At 36.1% G+C, this 25,773-nt stretch overlaps 4 protein-coding genes across 5 annotated transcripts; 3 read left to right on the forward strand and 1 right to left on the reverse strand.

Moving 5' to 3' along the window:
• Positions 1 to 492: 492 nt before the first annotated feature.
• On the forward strand, positions 493 to 2,735 carry LOC123916364 (F-box/kelch-repeat protein At3g23880-like). 2 transcript variants are annotated; one of them, XM_045967818.1, is made up of 2 exons: positions 493 to 853; positions 1,302 to 2,735. In XM_045967818.1, the coding sequence occupies exon 2, from the start codon at positions 1,343 to 1,345 to the stop codon at positions 2,498 to 2,500; it is 1,158 nt and encodes a 385-aa protein (XP_045823774.1). In that variant the 5' UTR covers positions 493 to 853; positions 1,302 to 1,342; the 3' UTR covers positions 2,501 to 2,735. The 2 variants fall into 2 exon arrangements, with proteins under 2 accessions (XP_045823774.1, XP_045823773.1); XM_045967817.1 differs by having other exon boundaries at positions 1,338 to 2,735.
• A 6,306-nt stretch (positions 2,736 to 9,041) lies between these two features.
• LOC123915001 (F-box/kelch-repeat protein At3g23880-like) lies at positions 9,042 to 10,163 on the forward strand. The gene has a single exon (XM_045966159.1). It carries the CDS (start codon positions 9,042 to 9,044, stop codon positions 10,161 to 10,163), a length of 1,122 nt encoding a protein of 373 aa, XP_045822115.1.
• Positions 10,164 to 13,754: 3,591 nt separating this feature from the next.
• On the forward strand, positions 13,755 to 23,662 carry LOC123915002 (F-box/kelch-repeat protein At3g23880-like). Its single transcript, XM_045966161.1, has 3 exons — positions 13,755 to 14,598; positions 16,330 to 16,339; positions 23,422 to 23,662. Exons 1-3 carry the CDS (start codon positions 13,755 to 13,757, stop codon positions 23,660 to 23,662), a joined length of 1,095 nt encoding a protein of 364 aa, XP_045822117.1.
• A 435-nt stretch (positions 23,663 to 24,097) lies between these two features.
• LOC123918056 (NAD(P)H-quinone oxidoreductase subunit O, chloroplastic) lies at positions 24,098 to 25,562 on the reverse strand. Its single transcript, XM_045969991.1, has 6 exons — positions 25,229 to 25,562; positions 25,060 to 25,115; positions 24,905 to 24,970; positions 24,717 to 24,758; positions 24,538 to 24,597; positions 24,098 to 24,307 (listed from the first exon to the last, which is right to left on the reverse strand). Exons 1-6 carry the CDS (start codon positions 25,485 to 25,487, stop codon positions 24,278 to 24,280), a joined length of 513 nt encoding a protein of 170 aa, XP_045825947.1. The 5' UTR covers positions 25,488 to 25,562; the 3' UTR covers positions 24,098 to 24,277.
• Positions 25,563 to 25,773: the final 211 nt, after the last annotated feature.

The raw sequence follows: 25,773 nt of genomic DNA on the forward strand, positions 1-25,773 counted from the left end.
AATTGAGCCAACGAGGATTGTACCTGAAAAGAAAGGGATTTGATGTGCCTATTTTCCCAGTTTTAATTAATTCTAATTGTAATTTTTTGCATGCTCTTTTTAGTTTTAGACTGTAAGGGTACTACTATCTCTCGTTCGTTAATTGCCTTTTATTATATTAAAAAAAAATTATCATATTGGGAGATAAAAATTTAATCCTGCAAATTTAAGTACATAAATTTAAAATAAGTATGGTGCAAATATTTAATGAATTTTTACATATTAAATAAAAATGTAATTTATAGAAATACTAGATTAATATTCGAATTTGAAAAGATTATATTATTTATTTTATTAGATTTCATTTGTAAAGCCCAAACATTTAAGTTTTTTCTTTTTGAAAATAACCCAAACCTAAGATAAACCCTGTTTTTAATAACTACTCCATCGCCATATATTATGCCGTCATAATATAAAAACCTGCCATCTTTTCCAATCGACTCTTCACCAGGGGCGGCCTAGGCCCATGTGCGACATGGGCCGTGGCACAAGGTCTCTTAAAATCGAGGGCCTCAAAAAAAAATTTATAGGGTAGTAGTATTAGTAAGTTAGGGGGTGTAAAAATTAATTATGTATGTTAGAAAATGTTGTAAAGGCCCAGCCCAACAATGTTTTCCTAACGAAAAAAAAAAGCAGCAAAGAAGCCTGCGTTTTGCGTTTTTGCGTTTTGCGTTTCTGCTTCTTTCAGAAAACCTACGACCTGCACTGCACACCTGCCTCCATTAATTCACCACCAGGCCGGCGTCGACCTGCCTCCTGCCACCATCACCAGGCGTCGGTTAACCACTTAACCTCCTTCCTTCTATTCTCAAAGGTAAAAACTAAATTTTACAAGTTAGGGTTTGTAAAATTTGCAATGTAAAATCACAATTTTGCTATTTTAATTGTGTTTCCCAATTCCCAATTCCCATCATTCTTTTTCTCCCAAAGTTAATTTTGCTATTTTAGTAATGATACCAATAGTGTTCCCATATAATCACCAATAGCCGTAGACGGTAGACTGTAGTTATGCAGTATAAGGCTTTTAATTAGAACACAAAGTATAAAATTTTGGTATAAATTGGATCAAAAAATAGTACGTACCCTAATTAGAAATTAAACACAAATTCCATGGATGACAGACTTAGAAATTTCACACAAATATTCCATGGATCACTCACACTAAACAAATTAAAGTAGTAGGTACCCTAATTAGAAATGAAACAGAAATTAAACGCAGAGGATTTAATTTCATTTTATGCATGTGTTGTCATTATGTGCAGTAGAAGTTACTAATACATCATCGGTGCATCACTTAGGTAGAATGGCACTACACAGCAATGGAACCACCGGAACCATATTATCATCACCGTCACTTCCTTTGGAACTTGTGGAAGAAGAAATCCTGAGTAGGCTACCAGTGAAGAAACTCCTACAACTCCGATGCATATGCAAATCCTGGAAATCTCTAATTTCCGATGATCCTAAATTCACAAAGAAGCACCTTCGCATGTCAAATATATTAAAGCACAAACATCTCATCATGAATGTTCTTGGTGACCGGATTTTATGGGATTCCCCACTTTCCTCTGTTTTCAGCAATGTATACAACCATACTGTGACACTGACTCAACTCAATATCCCAATTTCCATTTCCAACCACATTTTGAAAATTTCCTCTTGTGATGGTATCCTTTGTTTGACCCTTGGTGTAGTAGGAGGAGGAAGAAGATATGTTGTTTTGTGTAACCCTTCCCTAAGAAAATACACTACATTGCCTCCTTTGGAAAATCATCAGAAAAGAGAAGTTCTCTCTTGTTTATTTAGCTTTGGATATGATCATGTCAATGATGTTTATAAGGTTATTGCCATTTCTTGTTTTAAGGACAAACACAAAGTTAAAGAAGTTGATGTTTATACTTTGGGTACTAATAATTGGAGAAGTATTCAAGACTTTCCATATTCTTCTCCTTCTCCTTCTCCTTCGATGTATCATTCGGGAGTATTTGTGGGTGGCACTGTTAATTGGTTGGCATATGAGGTTTCAAATAGTAGTCATCGTCGTGTCATTGTTTCTCTTGATTTGATGACCGAATCTTATCAAAAACTTTTGCAGCCTGATTTGGAGAAGGATCCTTGGATCTTAGGGATGTGTCAGAATTGCTTGTGTATCTTTCAGTGTAGGGATATGTTTTTGGATGTATGGATTATGAAAGAATATGGAAATAAAGAATCTTGGACTAAACTATACAATATTCCTTCCGCTGAAGGTCAAAATAGCTATCCGAGGACAGTATATATTTCTGATAACAATCAAGTGCTATTTTGTTATCATGATTTGAGAAATTCAAAATTGAAGCTGGTTGTTTACAATTCCAAAAATGGTAATGTGATGATTCCTAAGATTCAACACAATGATAGATTATTTATGAACCCAAGAGTCTACGTGGAGAGTTTGATATCACTACCTTGTTCTTATTGATTTCCTACTTGTTTTGATTACTGACAATAATCAATTTATCATGACTTTATAAATCATTGTTAATGGATGTTTTGATTTCGCTTCCTTTTTTTTAGTTAGTGTGTGTTGGTTCTGTCATTGTGTATTACATTTTAAATAGTTTGCAATCTTGCATTACCTTAGGTTATTTGTCGTTTGCTTTTTAAAGATCTAAGTTACGATTTAGATGTTATAATGTGAGCCAAGTGTTTCTCAAATGTTGCACATTGTATTATGAACTGAACTATATATTATTGTGATGTTTTTTTAGAATATTCAATTTTAGTTAATATGTAACTTCTGTTCTTCAAAATATCCACATATTTTCTCTCTAGCAAATATGTAGGTAGCCTTTTGAAAATTGGATTTCTAGTAATTTATTGGTTAAGAATTAGTATATCATACCACAAAAATAGAGAAAACAATGCATGGAACTTTAGCATTGCCTATGATTATATATCTTTGTAGTTTTTTATTTTGACAGAAATTTATCTTTGTAGTTAAATATTAGAAGTAACTCTTCTGGCCTATTATGAGGCTTTAGTTATGGCCTAGATTTGTAAGCAATGCTTTGATGAAGAGACAATAAAGGGTCTGTGTGGTGCTTCTTTATTACCATGCCCTTAAATCTGCATTTTTATTACTTACTCTTCGTATATAATTTTTACCTGGAAATAGTTTCATATTATAAGGTTTTCACTTTATTTATTTTATGCATATGGTTATTTATGTTACAATGTTTGGTACCTATTATCCTATCTTACCATTATGAGAGTTTTGCTTTAGCCTATATATAGATCTCTAAAATATGCTTTAGAAAGGGACTGTGTGGTGCTTCTTTATTTCAATGTAATATTCAGGGTTATTAAATCTGTGTTTTTATTTTGATATTTGTATGTGAATGAATTGTTATGAAAACTTTTCAACCGAAAGTCGTTCAACCGTTGAGGACTATCCTTTTGGGTATCAGAGCAATGAAGTGGAGTTAATACCTTTAGTCAACCTGCCATTCCGATGCATATGGTTATTTATGTAACAATGTTTGGTACCTATTATCCTATTTTACCATTATGAGAGTTTTGCTATAGCCTATATATAGATCTCTAAAATATGCTTTAGAAAGGGACTGTGTGGTGCTTCTTTATTTCCATGGCCTTAAATCTGTGTTTTTATTTTGATATTTGTATATGTGAATGAATTGTTATGAAAACTTAACCTATAACTGTTCTCTAAATTTTGATTCAAGCCAACTATGTCTATATGTGATGATATGTAGTTTGAACTTGAACTCTTTGTGCATTCTTCTACCTTAAAGTTGGAAAGGCATATCCTTCTGAGATTTATTAGATCATGGCATAGTTGACAACTTGATATCTGGTGCGGAAAGTGTTATAGAATTAGTGAAGCTCACTTTTCAATATTTTTCAAAATCTAAGACTCATTTGATCAATTATATCAGTAAAAGAAAATTCCTTTTTCTGCAACATCATTGACAGTTCAACTTATGGAACTACAAAACAGGTTGTTAATTGTTTATCTGTTTAGTATACTTGCGTGTATATTTTTTACACAGTTCTGCTCCCCCAACTGGCGGGTTATAGCCTCTCATAATCTTAGCTTCTCCGGCTGAAACAAAAAAAGTAAGATTGAGATACTTTCAAACTCAACATGAGAGTTTTTAAAATACAAACTAAAAATACATTTACATTCATGAGCAATGCTAATATCACACCCTCTATCTCTAACACACTCTCTCGTTTATTGGGCCACATCACCCTCTCTATTTAATCACTTACTTGGTTACCGGTTTTTAATTAAGTTGGAGAGAGATTTTTACTCTTTTTATTGTATTTTATTTTATTTAGATGGTAACTGCTCATCTTCCAAACTCACCTTTCCCACTGAACTTTGCTTGCTTAACCCATCATCTTCCACAAACTTCCATTGTACAAGCACAATAACATAGGATCATCGATTGGAGTTTATATTCTAAAATCTACAAGATATCGAGGAACAATTAAAATTAAATTGTAAAATAACGTACTACTATAAAAGAACGAAATGGATAATATCCATCCATAACCCAATTGATTAAGCTAATACTTGAAAAATCTGTGTCAAAAATGGAACCTAAATATGGATAATATACATAATATTCATCTAGATTTGTTTGAAAAAATGAAACCTAAAAAGATTCAATTTGCTGGCGAGTGAGACTGCAGCAGCCGTCACCAGAGCTTGCAACGGAAACAATACATAGGCAAGACAATGACCATGGGAGATTGCAATTGAGACCTTTAACGTCAATGATAACTCTAGAGGTGAAGATATCACAACCGCGATTTAGAGAAGATAGTGCTTTCTTTTAGTTATTAGTATTTATTTTTAATATTTTTTCTCTCAACCTGCTAAACTAGTTATCAGGTAGTAAACATTAAACAAAATAGAATGATGTGGACCAATAAGTGGGAGTGTGTTTAAAGGAGTGTGTTAGAGGATGTGATCCTAGCACTCCTCTTACATTCGTTCAAACCAGCACCAAATTATGTAACATCATTTTGACTGTTATTTATGTAATAGTGTTTGGTACCAACCCCCATATAACCTATTATCCTATCTTACCATTATGAAGGTTTTGTTATAGCCTATATAGATCTCTAAATTATGCTTTGTTGGAGAGGCATATCCTTCTGAGATTTTAAAATCTATTAGATCATGGCATAGTTGACAACATGATATCCGCTGTGGAAAGTGTTATAGAATTAATGATCAATTATATCAGTAGAAAATTCCTTTTTTCTGCAACATCATTAACTAGGTATGAGAAACACTAGTTCTATTTATTTGACAGTTCAGCTTATGGAACTACAAAACAGGTTGTTAATTGTATATGGACGCATTGCTGTATAAACAATGAAAACAAAAACATTTTGCATATTGATTTCCACATCTCATTATTTTCTTGATGATTGGTCTTGCTTTGTATCAGAGGCTTAACTCTATATTTATTAAAAATCAAAAATAGAGAAGCATAAATGCAATGACAGTCATTGTTCACACTGCTCGAATAAAGATGTGGTATAGCGTCTCAGTCTCAGATGGTATTTCAAATTAATCTTCTTGAATAATGCACAGTTACAATACTAGACAAACAGGATATTGTTTATCTGTTTAGTATACTTGCGTGTATGTTTTACACAGTTCTGCTCCCCCAACTGGCGGGTTATAGTCTCTCACAATGTTAGCTTCTCCTGCTGAAACAAAAAAAAGTAAGACTGAGATGCTCTCAAACTCAACAAGAGAGTTTTTAAAATACAAACTAAAAACACGTTTCAAAACAGCACCAAATTACGTAAATTTTGATTGTTGTGAAAGTAATCAACGACCTTTTTCGAGTCCAATACAAAATCAACTCCTTCCAATTGTAGTTCATGCACCCAATTAATAGCGCATAATAATCCCAAAGCTTCTCCTACATCCACCTCACATATGGGTGTGGACCACATTGTTTTAGCGAGCACAAAGCGACCCTCATCATCTCGTATACACATGTGTTTTGCGCGTGCAAAAATCTGCAAATTCATCTTTGTTACATTATTCCATAATTTCAAATTGTGATGTTTCCATATGCTCCACACAATCACAGTCCATAATGTTGCTTGCTGCATATCTCTAGCAGATGAAAAATTTGTTGGGTAAGCTGGGAGAAGGTATGTATGCCAAAAGAGAGAGGCGGTTTGGGGATTAAGAGGATTGATTGGTTCAACCATGCTTTACTTAGTAAGTGGAAATGGAGATGCATCAATGATAATGGGGCAATTTGGTATGAACTTTTGAACTTTAGATATGGTCCCTTTCCAATAAAAATATTTTGTAGTACTGATGGGTCTTTTACAAGGAACCGTTCATTATGGAATTTATGGTGGCGAGAGATATCTGTACCATTGGAGGGAGGAATGACGACAATATTGGGTGGTTCTCAGCGAATGTCAATAGCGTGTTGGGGAAAGGAATAATATTAATTTTTGGCAAGAGAAGTGGATTGGGGGAACACATCTTCGTACTGAGTTTCCGCTTATTTTTAAGCGCGAACGGAATAAGGAGGTTACGATCTTTAACAGAGACAGGTGGGAGGGCGGCGAATGGACTTGGCTTTGGATTGGATGGAGGATTTGACCACAACCAAAGCAGCGGAATTGTCAGAGTTAGAAGGAGCGCTTCAAGGCATCAAACCAAACATGACCGAAGATGATAGGCTTAGATGGATTGCGAACTCTTCAGGTATGTTTTTTCGGTTAAATCATGTTACAATATTATAGCTGCTATAAACCTTCCTGATATGCTGGATCACAATCTTGTGAGGGCTCTAAATGAACTCTGGATGACCGATATACCATCTAAGATAGGTGTTTTTGACAGGCGCTTATTGCATAACAAATTGGCTATGAGGGAGGAACTGTTTAATATTGAGATCATTACTAATATTATTAATAAGTCTTGTGTGTTCCGCTATTGCATATCTGAGAGCCACACACATCTCTTTTTCGATTGTCCCTTGATGTGTAGTGTTTGGAACGTTATATATGACTGGCTCGGTTTTAGAGCTGTCACGCAAGAGGTTGGATGGGCGCACTTCCTTGCTTTTGGTGAACCATTGAAACTTGAAAGCTTGTAATTTTAAGAAGCGTTTGAAAAATCAATTATAAGCTAATGAAATGAGCTATAAACTCGTTTTTAAAAATGGTTACTAAATAGAGCTATAAGCTTGGATGGGAATTTTCCAAACTGCTCTCTTTTTTATTCTAAAATTGGTCATAATCCAAGTTATGCTTGGCGTGGTATTTGGAGAGCCCGGCAGATTTTAATGAATGGTTGTAGGTGGATAGTTGGAGATGGTACTAGCATAAATGTCATGACAGATCCTTGGCTGAGAGGTAAAGAAGGGGCATGGATTTCATCTCCACAAATTCAAGGTGCGCATAACATTACTCTCAATGAACTTATGTTACCAAATGTGAAGATGTGGGATAAACACAAAATTGAATCCCTGTTCTCCTTGGATGCTTCTAAATGCATTCTTAATGTTCCACTTTTTGATACGGTTGCAGAAGATAAATTGATATGGGTGGATAGTGTTTATGACCAATATAGTGTTAAAAGTGGATATAATTTGGTGCTAAACATTACAGGAAAGATGGGAGCCTTGAGCCAACATGAGGATTGGAGTTGTCTTTGGAAAATTCATGCACCACCTAAAACCAAACACCTTCTCTGGCGTTTTTGCAAAGAATGCCTTCCAACACGTATTCGGCAAAAGCGTGTCACTTGTCCATTGATATGCCCACTTTGTGATCGGGATAACGAAGATGACTTGCATTTTCTGTTCCACTGTAATTACAGTATACTAGCACGGCAAGCTGCCGGTTTGGAGCAGGTCATTGCAACTCGACTACAGCATCTAGGGTCGGCCACGGAAATTATAAAGTCCATATGCAAGAATGAGGATAGCGACATAGCAGGGAGGTTTGCTATGTTAATTTGGACTCTATGGAATAATAGAAATAATAGTGTTTGGAATGAATCAAGAGAGGATGGCAAAAGCTTGGGTATTAAAACATGGCATCTTTGGAATGAGTGGAATTCTGTACAGCAATACCAGCAAAACGGGAGAGCTGCTATGCGGCTGCAGTAGGCCTTAACTTGGCAGAAACCGGATCTAGGATGGCTTAAATGTAATGTGGATGCCGGTTTTCATCATGATCAGACCAAAACCAGTGCAGGGTGGGTCTTGCGCAACCATTCAGGGCACTTCGTGGCGGCAGGAACTCAGAGGAAGGAAGGTAATTGTGCTATAATTGAAGGGGAATCGCTCGCGCTTCTTGCAGCTATGAGAGAAGTGCAACAAAGAGGCTTCACACATGTTGTTTTCGAATCGGATTTTAAGAATGTGGTGGATGCAATTCACAACTTACGCGCCGGCTCCTCGGAGTTTAGTTCAATTATTTGTAATATTAAAAATGTACTATTGATGAATCCAAACTTTGTGGTAAAGTTTATTAAGCTACAAGCGAACATGGCTGCCCATACACTTGCGAAAGCGGCCATTTCGTGTCCTTGTCACTATAGTCTTGAGATGTTAACTCCTTGTATTACTTCTATTTTGAATAATGAAATGATATAAGTTGTTGTTTGTCAAAAAAAAAAAAAAAAACTTGGATGGGAATTTTTTTATTTTTATAATAAGAACTAGAGGGAGTTTTTATTTTTTTATTTTTTTACAACAACTAGAGGGAGTGTTATTTTGAAAAGATTATATTATTTTTTATTTTATTTGTAAAGCCTGAACCTTAAGTTTTTTTTTGTGACAATAACCTAAACCTTAAGATAAACCCTGTTTTTCATAACTACCCCATCGCCATATATTATTTTGCCGTCATAATATAAAAACCTGTCATCTTCTCCAATAGACTCTTCACTTAGCATCTCCGGAACCCTAGCATCATCGGTGCATCACTTAGGTAGAATGGCACTACACAGCAATGGCACCACCGGAACCATAGCATCATTACCGTCACTTCCTTTGGAACTTGTGGAAGAAGAAATCCTGAGTAGGCTACCAGTGAAGAAACTCCTACAACTCCGATGCATATGCAAATCCTGGAAATCTCTAATTTCCGATGATCCTAAATTCGCAAAGAAGCACCTTCGCATGTCAAATATATTAAAGCACAAACATCTCATCATGAATGTTCTTGGTGACCGGATTTTATGGGATTCCCCACTTTCCTCTGTTTTCAGCAATGTATCCAACCATACTGTCACACTCACTGAACTCAATAACCCAATTTCTATTTCCAGAAATATTTCGGAAATTTGCTCTTGCGATGGTATCCTTTGTTTCACCATTTGTGAAGAAGGAGGACAATCTGCTGTTTTGTGTAACCCTTCCCTTAGACAATACAGTACACTGCCTCCTTTGAAAAATCATCGGAAAAGAGAATATGATTATCAAAATGCTGTATACAGCTTTGGATATGATCATGTCAATGATGTTTATAAGGTTATTGCCATTTCTGGCAAATATACAGAAGTTGATGTTTATACTTTGGGTACTAATAATTGGAGGAGTATTCAAGACTTTCCATATTGTCCTCCCTGCAACCATGGAGTATTTGTGGGTGGCACTGTTACTTGGTTGGCATATGAGGTTTCAAATAGGAATATTAGTTATGTCATTGTTTCTCTTGATTTGAAGACGGAATCGTATCAAAAGATTCCTCAGCCTGATTTGAAGAAGGATCATTGGACCTTAGGGATGTTTAGGGATTGCTTGTGTATCTTTGCGAGTAATAAGATGTTGTTGGATGTTTGGATTATGCAGGAATATGGAATTAAAGAATCGTGGACCAAATTATATAATGTTCCTTATGTGGGAACTCAATGTACCTATCCGCGGACTGGATATATTTCTGATGATGATCAAGTGCTATTTATTTTATATGATTTGATAGATTCAAAATACAAGCTGGTTGTTTACAATTCCAAAAATGGTAATATGAATATTCCTAAGATTCAACAGATGGATGGTTTTATGATTCTAGGAGTCTACGTGGAGAGTTTGATATCACTACCTTGTTCTTATTGATTTCCTACTTGTTTTGAATACTCACAGTAATCAATTTATAATGACTTTATAGATCATTGTTAATTGATCTTTTGATTTCACTTGGTTTTTTCCGTTAGTGTGTGTTGGTTCTGTCATTGTTATACATTTTAAATAGTTTGCAATCTTGCATTGCATTAGCCTTTAGGTGATTTGTCGTTTGATTTTTAAGATTTATGTTAAGATTTTAAATAGTTGCAATCTTGCATTTCTTTATTTTATGTAATCTTTCTTTAGGTTATTTATGTAATAGTGTTTGGTACCAAACCCCCCATATAACCTATTATCCTATCTTACCATTATGCTTTGTTGGAGAGACTAGAAAGGAACTCTTTATGCATTCTTCTGCCTCAAGTCCATTCCACATATGGGGAAATAGTCTGAAGTTAAAAATCTATTAGATCATGGCATAGTTGACAACATGATATCCGCTGTAGAAAGTGTTATAGAATTAATGATCAATTATATCAGTAGAAAATTCCATTTTCTGCAACATCAACTAAGTATGAGAAACAATAGTTCTATTTAATAGTTCAGCTTATGGAACTATAAAAGAGGTTGTTAATTGTATATGGACGAATCGACAATGTATCTTACCTGTGCTGTGATGTTGCCAATTTTGCAGCAGAATATGCGGCAGCACTGTACAGTGTTGCCAATTTTTTCCAATATAGTTGTGAATTTTTTCCTTGAATAAAATATGCTCAATTATGTTAAGATTTCCTTGAATAAAAGGTGCTTCAACTTGTTGCACCCTGCAAGGCTATGGAGCTCAATTATGTTAAGCCGGTCTCAATAACTCCGTACGGAAGCTTCTGGATATGACTGTGGAAACTTCTGATGATGTTGATGCATTTGTCAAACCTGTAAACTGTTATCCTCTGCTTGAAGGGACCCCTCAGCCATGTCCGAACACTAAATCACCCGTCAAGCAGGAATAAAGGAAAAATTTACACAATGTGAATGATTATCAGCAATCCGAGGTTCAGGAAAACACAAGAGTTCATAAGAGTGACTCTTGCGAAAATAGTGGATCCCCTGGCTTGAGTGAACATGTCAGAAAGTATTATAAATTTGTAGGGCCTGTTGAGGCTGAAAGTATATATCAAATCTAATAAAGTATTATATATTTTGTGTACTTCAACCATTACAAGATGGTTGCAGATGCTTTGAAGGCAATATAAAGCATTAGTACATCTGTTGCTATATGAATAGCATAAATTTCTACCACTTCTATTAATAAACCATAACCAAGAAAAATATTTAATCCTTTCTAGCAAGTTACATAGTATGATTGGTTCTCCCTTAAATATGACATTATTTCTAAGGATCAAATACATCCAAGTTGTTGCACACCAAATCAATTGTCTCATCTTCTTAAACTTGTCTGATTTGAGAGGGTCATCGAATGCTAGGAAGTGAGGCCAGCCAACTTACACACACACACACAGATATATATAAGTCCAAAAGCGACACGCCAACGGACACTCAAAGAAAATATGATTATGGTTTTTTGATGTGCAGCAGCAAAATACACAAGACTTATTTTATAATATCATTTATGATTCCCTTTTAAAAAAGTCCTCCTTCGTTGCTAACTTATTAATTAACAGACGCCAACCGAAAACGAAGAAGAAAAAAATTGCTTTATAACATTTTAAAAAAAACTTTGAAGTTAATTGTTTTAATTAATTAATTAATAAATTGTGCCAATGGGTGTTTTTCTTTTTAATTTACAATGGAGCTGAAGAGATCTCTAACATACTACTTAAATCACTCACCACTAGATTTATGCCAATGAGTGTTTTAGCACACTTGTTAAGCATACTAATTAAGAAAATCAAAGACAAAGTTAATATTAAAAGAAAACTTTTACATAAATAAAAATTCCGTTTTTATCGTGACACCCGACTTAGCAATTTCAACAATTTTATTAATTAAATTACGATTTTGTGGACAATAAAATTTCCTTCTTAATATATTTAACAAGTTTCCTTAAAACCCTCATTAACATATTTCCATTAATTTATATTAGTATTTTTTTGTCCAATAACTATATTAGTATTTTTAAAAAAATTATATTATTTATTTTATTACTAGCAGGCCAGACATGCGCGTCCCGCGCCTGCATGTGGCTACTAACTTATGTAAAAAAAAGACATGTGGTGAGTTTGTTAATAAAAAAAATTTGTTACTAAAAAAAGATGTGTCTTATGTTATGGTGAACTAGTTTAAAGACCCGTGCATTCGCACGGGTCATTGATTTTGTTTTTATAAGAACACGACCATTGACTTTTATTCCATATTTAAATTTGTCATTATATTATGGTAGAAAATTTGTTTAGAATTAAATATTTAAAAATTTGTTATATAATATTATTAAAATATAAGTGTAACTATTATGCTATTTTTTGTAAAAATTACTAAATAAATAAATAAATTTGATTAGAATTACCAATGATAAATTATCCAATTTTTTATGTATCTGTCACAAATAATGGTCCAGCGTATATTTTTTAATAAAAAAAATTAGAAATTTGATAAAGAATATTTTTGATAATTTAGTGAATTTGATAATAATTAACTTTATTGTATTATTATTATATTATTATTATTAATAGTTAATAGTATATTTATGTTTTTTATGAAAAATATTGTTTATGTTTCTATATTTATAATCTATTTTATTTTTATTTTTAAGTATATAATCTTTTTTTTTTCTTTTCAAATTATTTTAGTGAAATTGTTGAGTTCATGGTATTTATCTCTTTTGTTGCTATTTTTTTGAGTATAGATCGTTCTTGTTTGATCCAATCTATAATCTGTTTTGTTTCAATTTTTAAGCATATCATCTTTCTTTCTTTTTCGTATTTATCTTATATTATATATTTTCTATATTTTTTTTTTGTATTTATCTTATATTCTTCCTATATATTTTTTTTTTGTATTTATCTTATATTCTTTCTATATATTTTTTTTAGTGAAATTAAAATGAAGGATATAAAACTTGCAACATGGTTAAAAACAATAAGATAAATAAGTAACTTTGGTGGTAATCGATTTTAATATATTAGTAATAAATTTGTTAATTAAAGATTTTTATTGCTAAAAAAAACAATAGTAATGTTGGTATCATGAAAAGTCGACACCAATATATATATATATATATATATATATATATATATATATATATATATATATATATATATATATATATATATTCGAAAGAATTTAATTTATATGCATCGTCAGTCTAAAGTTATTTTGCACATGCGTCTAATAATATATTGACACATCATGTATGGTAATTAAAAACACATGATGTGTCACATTCATTAAATGATGTGACAACGCGTCATTGGATGTATGTGCAAAAAAAAATTTACAACGACGTTACATAATAATTAAACTCTATTTGAAAAGACAAAAACCTCTTAAGTGATAAACCCTGATTTTCATAACTACTCCACCGTATATATTATATATATTGTGCCGTCATAAGTTCATAAAAACCTGCCATCTTCTCCAATTTTTAATCAATCGACAGTGCCGTTTTCTTCACTTAGCATCACTATGGGCTCCACCGGAACCATAGCATCATTACCGTCACTTCCTATGGAACTTGTGGAAGAAGAAATCTTGTGTAGGTTACCAGTCAAGATACTCTTGCAACTCCGGTGCGTATGCAAGTCATGGAGATCTCTAATTTCCGATGATCCTAAATTCACAAAGAAGCACCTTTGCATGTCAAAGATTTTAAAGCAACAACAACACCTCATCTTGAATGTTCCCATCGGTAGCCGGCTTTCCTTGGACTGCCCACTTTCCGATTTTTTCAGCGATATATCTAACCCTACTGTCACACAGACTCAACTCAATATCCCAATTTCCAATTCCTGGAACCACCCACTTTCGCAAATTTGCTCTTGTGATGGCCTTCTTTGCTTAACCTTTGATGGAAGAAGTAGAACCTTTGGTGAAAGACCTGCTGTTTTGTGTAACCCTTCCCTTAGAAAATACAGTACATTGCCTCCATTGGAAAATCACCGGAAAAGAGAATATAGTTATAGAGAAGTAAAGTCTTGTTTATTTAGCTTTGGATATGATCATGTCAATGATGTTTATAAGGTTATTGCCATTTCTTGTTTTAAGGACAAACACAAAGTTAAAGAAGTTGATGTTTATACTTTGGGTACTAATAATTGGAGAAGTATTCAAGACTTTCCATATTCTTCTCCCTTCAAGCATGGAGTATTTGTGGGTGGCACTGTTAATTGGTTGGTAGATCCATATTCTTCTCCCTTCATTGTTTCTCTTGATTTGAAGACGGAGTCGTATCAAAAGATTTCGCAGCCTGATTTGAAGATGGATCTTTGGGCCTTAGGGATGTTTAGGGATTGCTTGTGTATCTTTGCCAGTAGTGATTTCTTTGATCAAAATATGGGGTGTTACAATATGTTTTTGGATGTTTGGATTATGAAGGAATATGGAATTAAAGAGTCGTGGACCAAACTATACCATGTTCCTTACATGGAAAATCAATATACCTATCCAAATACCGTGTATATTTCTGATGATGATCAGCTGCTATTTACTGTTGATGATGATGAATGGAAGTGGGTTGTTTACAATTCCAAAAATGGTAATGTGAAGATTCCTAATATTGTACGCCGCAAATATTGGATTCCCCCAGTAGTCTACGTGGAGAGTTTGATATCACTACCTTAATTGTTCTTATTGATTTCCTACTTGTTTTGTTTACTGACAATAATCAATTTATCATGACTTTATAAATCATTGTTAATGGATGTTTTGATTTCGCATCCCTTTTTTAGTTAGTGTGTTTTGATTTTTAAAGATCTAAGTTACGATTTAGATGTTATAATGCTAGCTAAGTGTTTCTCAAATTTCTTATATGCTTCAAATGTTGCACATTGTATTATGAACTGATGTTATTATTGTGATATTTTCTTCAAAATATCCACATATATATTTTCTCTCTAGCAAATATGTATGTAGCCTTTTGAAAATTGGATTTCTAGTAATTTTTCCGACCGATGGTGGGAACTATTGGTTAAGAATTAATATAACATACCACAAAAATGGAGAAAACAATGCATGGAACTTTAGCATTGGCTATGACTATATATATTTGTAGTTTTTTATTTTGACAGAAATTTATCTTTGTAGTTAAATATTAGAAGTAACTCTTCTGGCTTATTATGAGGCTTTAGTTATGGCCTAGATTTGTAAGCAATGCTTTGATGAAGAGACAATAAAGGGTCTGTGTGGTGCTTCTTGTTAGACATATGTTGGTAGTGTGCTGGATCTAGTGTATGTGTAGGCTTGTGTGGTGTGTGCAGCAGGCCTAAGCTTGCAGGCCTGGCTTGGCTGGCCTGAGGAAGGGCGCGCGCGCGTGGCTTGCTTAAGGCCCAAGTTAGTTAGTTAGCTTGTTGGTTTGTTTGTTGTAACCGTTTTGTACTCATTGTTCTTTGGCTATATAATGCCTTAGACTAGTCTAATAACATTAGAGATTCCATTTGCCTCCACATTTGGTATCAGTTACCAATTTAAACAATCCTTTCAGTTGTAACAGAAGTTAGTTACAAAAGATTCATCTCTCGTTTTCTTTCTTGCTTGAAGCATCCATGGCGGATTCAAGCAACTACCTGCAACCATCAATCCCTCGATTTGATGGTCATTACGATCACTGGTCAATGCTTATGGAGAATTTACTGAGATCCAAAGAGTATTGGAGTCTCATAGAAGATGGCATTGTTGTAGCTCCTGCAGGAGCATCGCAAGAACAAATTCAACTTGCAAATGAAAGCAAATTGAAAGATTTGAAAGCTAAAAACTTTTTGTTTCAAGCAATTGATAGATCCATACTTGAAACGATTCTTGCTAGAGGAACAGCCAAAGAGATTTGGGAATCAATGAGACAGAAGTATCAAGGATCCACCAAAGTGAAGAGAGCACAGCTTCAGGCATTGAGGAAGGAATTTGAAACCCTCAATATGAAAATTGGTGAGTCCATTGAAGAGTATTTTTCAAGAACTTTGTCCATTGCTAATAAGATGAGTAGTCATGGTGAAACTATGACACAGAGCATGATTGTTGAAAAGATCTTGAGATCTTTGACATCAAGATTCAACTATGTTGCTTGTTCAATAGAGGAATCGAATGACACAACTAGAATGACAGTTGATGAACTGCAAAGCAGCTTGCTAGTTCAAGAACAAAGAATGAAAAGTCAGAAAGAGGAACAAGAACAAATTCTCAAGGTGTCTAATGGGGGAAGAGGTTACAGTGGTAGAGGAGATAATTCCAATACCAGAGGTTGTGGCAGAGGTAGGGGAAGAGGTGGAAGAGGTGCTAAGATCAATAAAGAATCAGTAGAATGCTATAAATGTCACAAGCTTGGGCATTATCAGTCTGATTGTCCAAGTTGGGATGAAGACAATGTCAATTATGCTCAGTTTGATGAAGGGCAAGAAATTCTTCTGATGGCACAAGATACAATGATCAATGAGTCTCAAGATTCTAGTGAAAAGCTTGAACTGTGGTTTTTAGATTCAGGCTGTAGCAATCACATGGTGGGAAACAAGAATTGGCTGTTTGACTATGATGATTCATTCAAGGACTCAGTGAAATTAGGTGATGATTCAAAGATGAGTGTTGAAGGAAAAGGTAATCTGAAATTGTACATTGAAGGTTTTACTCAGATTCTTACAAATGTATATTTCTTGCCTGGTTTAAAGAACAATTTGTTGAGCATTGGTCAATTACAACAGAAGAATCTGACTGTCATCTTCAAGAATGATACTTGCAAGGTGTATCATGAAGAAAAGGGTTTAATCATGGCCACACATATGACTCAGAATAGAATGTTTGTAATCAAAGCACCTGTAATAGTTTCCCACTGTATGAAAGCCTCAAAAGCAAGTGACACTGCTCTATGGCACCAGAGGTATGGTCACTTAAGTTTCAAAGGTATGAATGCTTTACATCAGAAAGAAATGGTTATTGGACTGCCAAAATTGAAAGAACCAGATGACAAATGTTCAAATTGTATGAAAGGCAAGCAGCAGAAACTATCAGCACCTAAGAAAAGTTCATGGAGAGCTAGCTCAAAATTGCAATTGGTTCACTCTGACATATGTGGACCAATCAATCCTGAGTCAAATGGAAAGAAAAGGTACTTCATTACTTTCACAAATGACTTGAGCAGGAAGACATGGACTTATTTCATGAATGGAAAATCTGAGGCCTTGAGCATGTTCAAAAAGTTCAAAGCACTGGTTGAAAATGAATCAAAGCAAGTGATTCAATGCTTCAGAACTGATAGAGGAGGTGAGTACACTTCTAATGAGTTCAATGAGTTCTGTGATCTCCATGGCATAAAGAGACAGCTTACAACAGCATACACTCCACATCAGAATGGTGTTTCTGAGAGGAAGAATAGAACTATTCTGAATATGGTCAGATGTATGATTGGTGAAAAGAATATTCCAAAGACTTTTTGGCCTGAAGCAGTGAATTGGTCTGTGCACATACTCAACAGATGCCCTACCTTTGCAGTGAAAGATATAACACCTGAAGAAGCTTGGAGTGGAATCAAACCATCTGTAAGTCACTTCAGAATATTTGGTTGTATTGCTTATGCATATGTACCAGATAACTTGAGAAAAAAGCTAGATGACAAGAGTGTAGTATGTGTACACTTAGGGCTCAGTGAGGAGTCTAAAGCATATAAACTCTATGATCCAATTAAAAGAAGAATTGTTGTATGAATTTAAACAATGGAACTGGGAGAGTAAAACTGCTGAGAAAACCAATCTGATAGTTGACTGTGATGAGATAGAGACTTCTGCAGCTGGGAATGAAACTATCAGTGAGGATCTGAATGAAGATCAGGCAAGCAATTCACACAGTGAAGATATGGATCTTACTGTACCAGATTCAGAAGATGAAGAATACCACATTGGCAATCATTTAAGTAAAAGAGTGTCTAAGAGACCTAATTACCTAAATGATTATGAAACATGAGATGTTGAGGTTGGAGAGAGCAGTGCCAGTCAAGCTTTCTTTAGCCCTAGTGATGATCCTATTTCATACAATGAGGCAGCCAAACATGATGTATGGAAGCAAGCCATGGACACTGAAATTGCAGCCATTGAGAGCAATGACACCTGGGAGCTTACTAGCCTTCCTCCTGGAGCTAAGAAAATAGGTGTCAAATGGATTTATAAAACAAAATACAATGAACAGGGAAAGATAGATAAATACAAAGCAAGATTAGTTGCTAAGGGATACTCTCGGCAGTATGGAATTGATTATAATAAGGTGTATGCTCCTGTGGCCAGATGGGACACCATAAGAACCATGTTAGCAATAGCTGCAGCTAGAAGCTGGTATGTGTATCAGCTTGATGTGAAAAGTGCTTTCTTACATGGTGAGTTGGAAGAAGAAGTCTATGTGGAACAACCATTAGGTTACCAGAAGGAAGGGAAAGATATGGTGTATAGATTGAAGAAATCTCTCTATGGTTTGAAGCAAGCTCCCAGAGCTTGGTATAGCAAAATAGAAGCATACTTCTGCAGTGAAGGCTTCATGAAATGTGCTCATGAACATACATTGTTTGTAAAGAAAGAAGCAGGGAGCAAAGTGATCATTGTAAGTCTGTATGTTGATGATCTGATATTCACAGGTAATTATCAAGAGTTGTTTGAAAGATTTAAGACTTCAATGGAAAACAATTTTGCTATGACTGATCTAGGCAAAATGAGATTCTTCCTTGGAGTTGAGGTAAAGCAGACAAAGGAGGGGATTTTTATGTTTCAGCAAAAGTATGCTAGTGAAATTCTGAAAAGATTCAAGATGGAAAACTGCAATAGTGTGTGTAATCCAATTGTACCTGGCAACAAACTAAAGAAAGATGAAAATGGAACAGCCTGTGATGCAACTAACTATAAGCAGATGGTTGGTTGTCTGATGTACTTGCTGGCCACTAGGCCTGATCTAGCCTTCTCAGTATGCTTGGTTGCTAGATTCATGGAGAGGCCTACAGATATACATGTTGCTGCAGTCAAAAGGATCCTTAGATACTTGAAAGGCACTATCAGTTATGGATTGTGGTACAAGAAACAAGAGAAAGATGAACTCATTGGTTGGTCAGATTCAAACTATGCAGGAGATCTAGATGACAGGAAGAGCACATCAGGTTATGTTTTTATGATTGGATCAAAAGCTGTGTCATGGTCCTCAAAGAAACAGCCTATTGTTACTCTGTCCACAACTGAAGCTGAGTTCATAGCAGCAGCTAATTGTGCTTGCCAAGCTATCTGGTTGTCAAGGTTAATTGCTCACATCAGTTCAGATATGAATGAATGCATCACCATTTTTTGTGACAATAGCTCATCAATTAAGCTGTCAAGAAATCCAGTTATGCATGGAAGAAGCAAGCATATAGATGTTAGGTTTCATTTCCTCAGAGATCTAACCAAAGATGGTAAGATACAGCTGCAGCATTGCTCATCCTTTGAGCAAATTGGAGACATCATGACCAAAGCATTAAGCCTTGACAATTTCTGCAGAATTAGGGAGCTACTTGGATTGTGCAAACTTGAGGATATAAACTGAAGTTGATTGTGTATTTGTGTTGTGTAAGTTCAGTTTAGGAGAGGCAATGTTAGACATATGTTGGTAGTGTGCTGGATCTAGTGTATGTGCAGGCTTGTGTGGTGTGTGCAGCAGGCCTAAGCTTGCAGGCCTGGCTTGGCTGGCCTGAGGAAGGGCGCGCGCGCGTGGCTTGCTTAAGGCCCAAGTTAGTTAGTTAGCTTGTTGGTTTGTTTGTTGTAACCGTTTTGTACTCATTGTTCTTTGGCTATATAATGCCTTAGACTAGTCTAATAACATTAGAGATTCCATTTGCCTCCACACTTCTTTATTACCATGCCCTTAAATCTGCATTTTTATTACTTACTCTTCGTCTTCGTATATAATTTTTACCTGGAAATAGTTTCATATTATAAGGTTTTCACTTTATTTAGTTTATGCATATGTTTTTTTTTTTTTTAAAAGCCAAAATGAAATATATTAACACAAACAGTCTCTCCAACACAAGACATATTAAGGTAGACTATAACAGTTTACAAAAGAGTCAAAAAGATACAATCATAATCAAATCATACAAGGCTTAAACACAACAATAGACTAGACCACCAGCTATGGTAGTTTGAAGCTAACGTGATACTCGTTGTCTTCAACCACCGAAATGAGAAAAGTTTGATCTTGTCCAACAAAAGATGAGGTGTGTCTGTTGAGCTTTTGAACAAACGATGATTTCACTCTGTCCATATCACCCAAACACAAGTAAGCCAAATAAGCTACAGAAAGGACCGACGTGCTCGAGATCCACCTGCTGAGGCTGTAAACTGGACAAAATGATCACGCAGAGTAGTGAAATGCACCAAAGAAATACCAATCCACGCGCGCGAACTAAGTCCCAAAGAGATCCAGCAATACTACAAGAGAGAAATAAATGATGGGCCGATTCGCCCACTCCACATCCAAAAACACAAGTGCCAGCTGTAGGAGACAAAACACCCCGAGTGACCAGGTTTACTCTCGTGGGCAACCTGTCACGCAATAAACGCCACGCAAAGATGGAAACCTTCAAAGGAACCTGAGAGTGCCACACAAGGTTTTCCGCATCATCCAAAGTAACAGAGGCATGAGAAGTCAAAAGCTGATAAGCTCCCCCGACAATGTAGCCTGTGTCAGGGTCTGGGCGCCTTTGCCACCTAAAAATGTCAAGAAGTAAATATAGACACTCCCCCAACATCTCCTCCTCTCACGCCCTCAACTGCCTCCGCCACTCCAATGCCTCTCCATCAGCCCCCCATCCTAGATCAAACATATTTGCCACCGTGCGCGATTTGGTCTCCGCCAACTCAAATAGGCACCCAAACCGCTCCCGCACCAAAGAGTCATCCAGCCAGGGATCGGGGTCCAGCAAAGAGTATTTGACCCATCCCCGGCCCACCTCAAAACATGCTCCCCAACCATCACCCTCCCTAATACGCGCTATCTCCCTCCACCACACTGATCCTCTCCGACCTCCATCCCGTAGTCTACCTCCCTCAACCCCATATCGAGCCGCCAGCATCCTAAACCACAACCCCTATCTGTCCACCAGTATCCTCCAACACCACTTACCCAGTAGAGCCGGTTGAACTCACGCAACTGTCTAACGCCCAAACCGCTAAACAACTTACGCAAACAAATAGATTTCCAACTAACCCAAGAGATTTTCATGGAATCCTCACAGCCCCCCCCCCCCCCCCCCCATATCGAGCCGCCAGCATCCTAAACCACAACCCCAATCTGTCCACCAGTATCCTCCAACACCACTTACCTAGTAGAGCCGGTTGAACTCACGCAACTGTCTAACACCCAAACCGCTAAACAACTTACGCAAACAAATAGATTTCCAACTAACCCAAGAGATTTTCATGGAATCCTCACAGCCCCCCCCCCCCCCCCCCCCCCCCCCAAAAAAAAAAAAATTAATGAAAAGAGATTCAATAGAGGAAATAATACCCGAGGGAGTTTTGAAGAAGGAAAGAGCATAGACAGGTAAAGAAGTCAAGACAGACTTTAACAGAACCAGACGACCACAAAAAGACAAGAAGCGGCTCTTCCACCCAGACAATCTATTCTTTATACCAGAAAACCAAACGCCGCGGATCACCCTCAATCTAAAGACCTAGATAAAGGAAATGAATTTTTCCCACTTTACAACACATAGCACACACATTTTCGCCTAACCAGAAATCAGGAATATTAACGCCAACCAACAAACTTTTATTAAAATTAACCTTCAAGTCCGACATAGTCTCAAAAAGCACTAAAACAGCCTGCAGAGCCCGAACATTAGCCCAACTTTTAACCGCCATCAAAAGAGTATCACCAGCAAACTGGAGATGCGACACCGCGATCGACCCATGGCCACCAATACTATATCACGTAAACAAATTACGCGCTACCATAGCCTCCATGAGCACAGTAAGACCCTCTGCCGCCAGAAGAAAAAGGAAAGGAGAAAGCGGGTCACCTTGCCTGAGACCTCGCCGAAGAGGAAATTCATCAGTCGGACTACCGTTGACAAGCACAAATGTCGTAGCCGTACAAACACACTCTCTAATCCACTTTCGCCACAAGGTTGGAAAAGATATTTTACCCATGACGTCATCCAGATACCCCAGTCCACCGAATCATAAGCTTTCTCAAAATCAACCTTGAACAACATAAAATCCTTTTTAGACTTTCGCGCCTCATCCACCACCTCATTTGCAATGAGAATACCATCAAGAATTTGTCTGTTCTTCACGAACACGGTCTGGGACTCGGAGATTACACTACAAATCACACGACGCAACCTATTCGCTAGAACCTTCGCCAGAATTTTATAGAGGCTTCCCACAAGCGAAATAGGCCGAAATTCGTTCAACCGCTGAGGACTATCCTTTTGGGTATCAGAGCAATGAAGTGGAGTTAATACCTTTAGTCAGCCTGCCATTCCGATGCATATGGTTATTTATGTAACAATGTTTGGTACCTATTATCCTATCTTACCATTATGAGAGTTTTGCTATATACCGGTTCAATAACTATATATATAGAGACCGGTTCATTACACCGGTTTAATCCAATTTAATCCGGTTTGTCTTGCGGTTTGATCAGTAATTCAGTGGTTCGACCAATGAACCAGTAACACAGTACCCTCGCCGGTTCGATGTCCGGTCCGGTTTTTAAAACACCGGCCCAAACCTTTCTTTTTTTTCTTTTTTTTTTTTTTTTTTTTTTTACAATAACCCAAACCTTAAGATAAATAAACCCTGTTTTTCATAACTACACCATCGCCATATATTATTATGCCGTCATAATGTCATATAAAAACCGGCAATCTTCTCCAATCGACGACTCTTAAGTCTTCACTTAGCATCACCAGAACCCTAGCATCATCAGTGCATCACTTAGGTAGAATGGAGCTACACAGCAATGGCACCACCGGAACCATAGCATCATTACCGTCACTTCCTTTGGAACTTGTGGAAGAAGAAATCCTGAGTAGGCTACCAGTGAAGAAACTCATGCAACTCTAATGCATATGCTTGTGTATCTTTGCTAGTAGTGACGACTTGGATCTGGATCAAAATTCAGGGCCTTACAGGAGGTTTTTGGATGTTTGGATTATGAAGGAATATGGGATTAAAGAGTCGTGGACCAAACTATACAATGTTCCTTATGTGGAAAATCAATATACCTCTCCAAAGACCTTGTACATTTCTGATGATGATCAAATGCTATTTGGTTTTTATGATTTGGTAAATTTAAAATCCAAGCTGGCTGTTTACAATTCCAAAAATGGTAATGTCAAGATTCCTAACATTCAATACATCGATAGTTTGATTTGATGAACCTACAAGTCTACGTGGAGAGTTTGATATCACTACCTTGCTGTTATTGATTTCTTACTTGTTTTGATTAGTGACAGTAATCAATTTATTATGACTTTATAAATCATTGTTAAGACTCATTTTTGATTATTGATTTCCTACTTGTTTTGAACCTGAACTCTTCATGCATTCTTCTACCTTAAAGTTGGAAAGGCTCATATATCCTTCTGAGATTTTAAAATTTATTAGATCATAGCATAGTTGACAACTTTATATCTGCTGTGGAAAGTGATTAGTGAAGCTCACTTTTCAATATTTTTTCAACTTCATTGACAGTCCAACTTATGGAACTACAAAACAGGTTGTTAATTGTATGTGGACGCATCAACAATTAATGTATCTTACCTGTTCTGTGATGCCAATTTGCAGCAGAATATGCAGCAGTGTTGCCAATTTGTTCCAATATAGTTGTTAATTTTTTTCCTTGAATAAAATATGTTTAATACATAGAATCTAGATTGAGATGAAGTTCATGTATGATGTCCTATAATGGCAATTGAACTCATTTTTTCATTCAAAAATTAGCACATGCTTTTATATATTTTACTCAGTTCTGCGCCCCCAACTGGCAGGTTATAGCCTCTCATAATCTAGCTTCTCCGACTGCAACAAAGAAAGTAAGAGTCCGATGATTTCACAGCAACTAAAAAAGTAGACATGTATATGCAGAGAAAGATGAACAATTTTTTTTTTGAAAACTCGTATCCGGCCTTAGGACCGACTAATCAGAGGGGATCAATCCCACCGCCCACTTTGCGGGGGTCCCATTTAAAGCCAGAGTTTTCAATTACTATTAAATTTCGTTGCAGCTGTTGGAACAAGTTAAACATTACCTTTATAAGCATGTATGTAGGAAGCCAAGCTGGAGCAGTGGGAACTCCTACCCATGCAATCTATGAATTAAACAAGGGTATGATTTTTTGTTAGAATAATAAAAAACATAAACTGCACACATTGCACAACTTTACCATAATTGGAATCATATAAATTAAATTGTCATGCTGTTACTTACGAGTGCATACTCTCCTGTTTCAAATATTCGCATATCCAGAACCTAGAAGTTCATAACATAACATAACATTTCTAGTTAGATAAACACTTATCATATAAGCTGTTTTCATAAGCTAATCTAAAGAGCTTGTGAAAATAACTTATGAACATGTCATTAACTGTTTCCATAAGATTTTGGTATTTGTTTACCTCACCGCGGTCTTCATAAATGTAGTCTAATCCTTTGTAATAGGTTGGGTGCCCAACAGAAAGATACTGAAACATTAACCTTGGACATATTATGTTAGTACTCATCACAGTTGAAATCACTATAATTGAAACTAAATCAAAAATCTTCTTCTTACATTGATGCTATTAAGATATTTCTCCTTATCCACCCTCACTATCTGACCTTTCTTCACTGTCCAAGAATTAACAATAATGAATGATGAATCAAACAAACAAACAACAGCATTAAGTAACTAAAATCCGAATAAATAAATAAATAAATAAATAGTTATTCGATTGACTCACATGAATAAACAGGTTTCTTGGGAAGAGTCTTAGGGGCAGCAGGTGAAGACTTAGCAGCAGTAGTAGAGGAGGATGAGGAAGCATCACTCTTAGTCTCTGGCTTTGGCTGTGGCTGTGGCTGTGAGCTGCCCGGTTCACCGGCTTGACCTGCACGAATCAATGGGAAAGAACAACGGACATGTTTCGTTGTCGAGGTTTTTGAGAAATGAGAAAGATAAGGGAAGGAGTTGTAGTAGCAGTGAGTCACAGAGAAAGCCATTAAGAGAGGCACAATGCCATACAAACTATAGAGATAAGAAAAGAAGATGATACTCTTTTGTTGGACATGAATAACAACAAATATTGCCACCCATAAAAATAGAGGACTCAAGTGTCAATTCACCAAAGCTCTATGGTCAAAAGTAGGGGTGTACGTGGGCCGGATTGGGTTGGGTTTGGCCAAAACCAAAACCCAAACCACATATGGTACTCCGGGTTGGGTTTAGTAAAATAACCACCCGTTATAACATTGGGCCGGGTTGGGTAAATCCACTAATTTCCGGGTT

Source organism: Trifolium pratense, linkage group LG3 (genome assembly GCF_020283565.1).
Source record: "Trifolium pratense cultivar HEN17-A07 linkage group LG3, ARS_RC_1.1, whole genome shotgun sequence".
NCBI classification, from domain to species: Eukaryota; Viridiplantae; Streptophyta; class Magnoliopsida; order Fabales; family Fabaceae; genus Trifolium; species Trifolium pratense.

Bases quoted from the DNA above. Each gene is read 5' to 3' on its own strand.
- LOC123916364 (XM_045967818.1), top strand. From the start codon at position 1,343: ATGGCACTACACAGCAATGGAACCACCGGAACCATATTATCATCACCG.
- LOC123915001 (XM_045966159.1), top strand. From the start codon at position 9,042: ATGGCACTACACAGCAATGGCACCACCGGAACCATAGCATCATTACCG.
- LOC123915002 (XM_045966161.1), top strand. From the start codon at position 13,755: ATGGGCTCCACCGGAACCATAGCATCATTACCGTCACTTCCTATGGAA.
- LOC123918056 (XM_045969991.1), bottom strand. From the start codon at position 25,487: ATGGCTTTCTCTGTGACTCACTGCTACTACAACTCCTTCCCTTATCTT. The intron at 24,971-25,059 runs GTAAGAAGAAGA...TTAATGTTTCAG, and splicing joins AATATCTTAATAGCATCAAT to TATCTTTCTGTTGGGCACCC. The intron at 24,759-24,904 runs GTAAACAAATAC...ATGAACTTCTAG, and splicing joins TTTATGAAGACCGCGGTGAG to GTTCTGGATATGCGAATATT.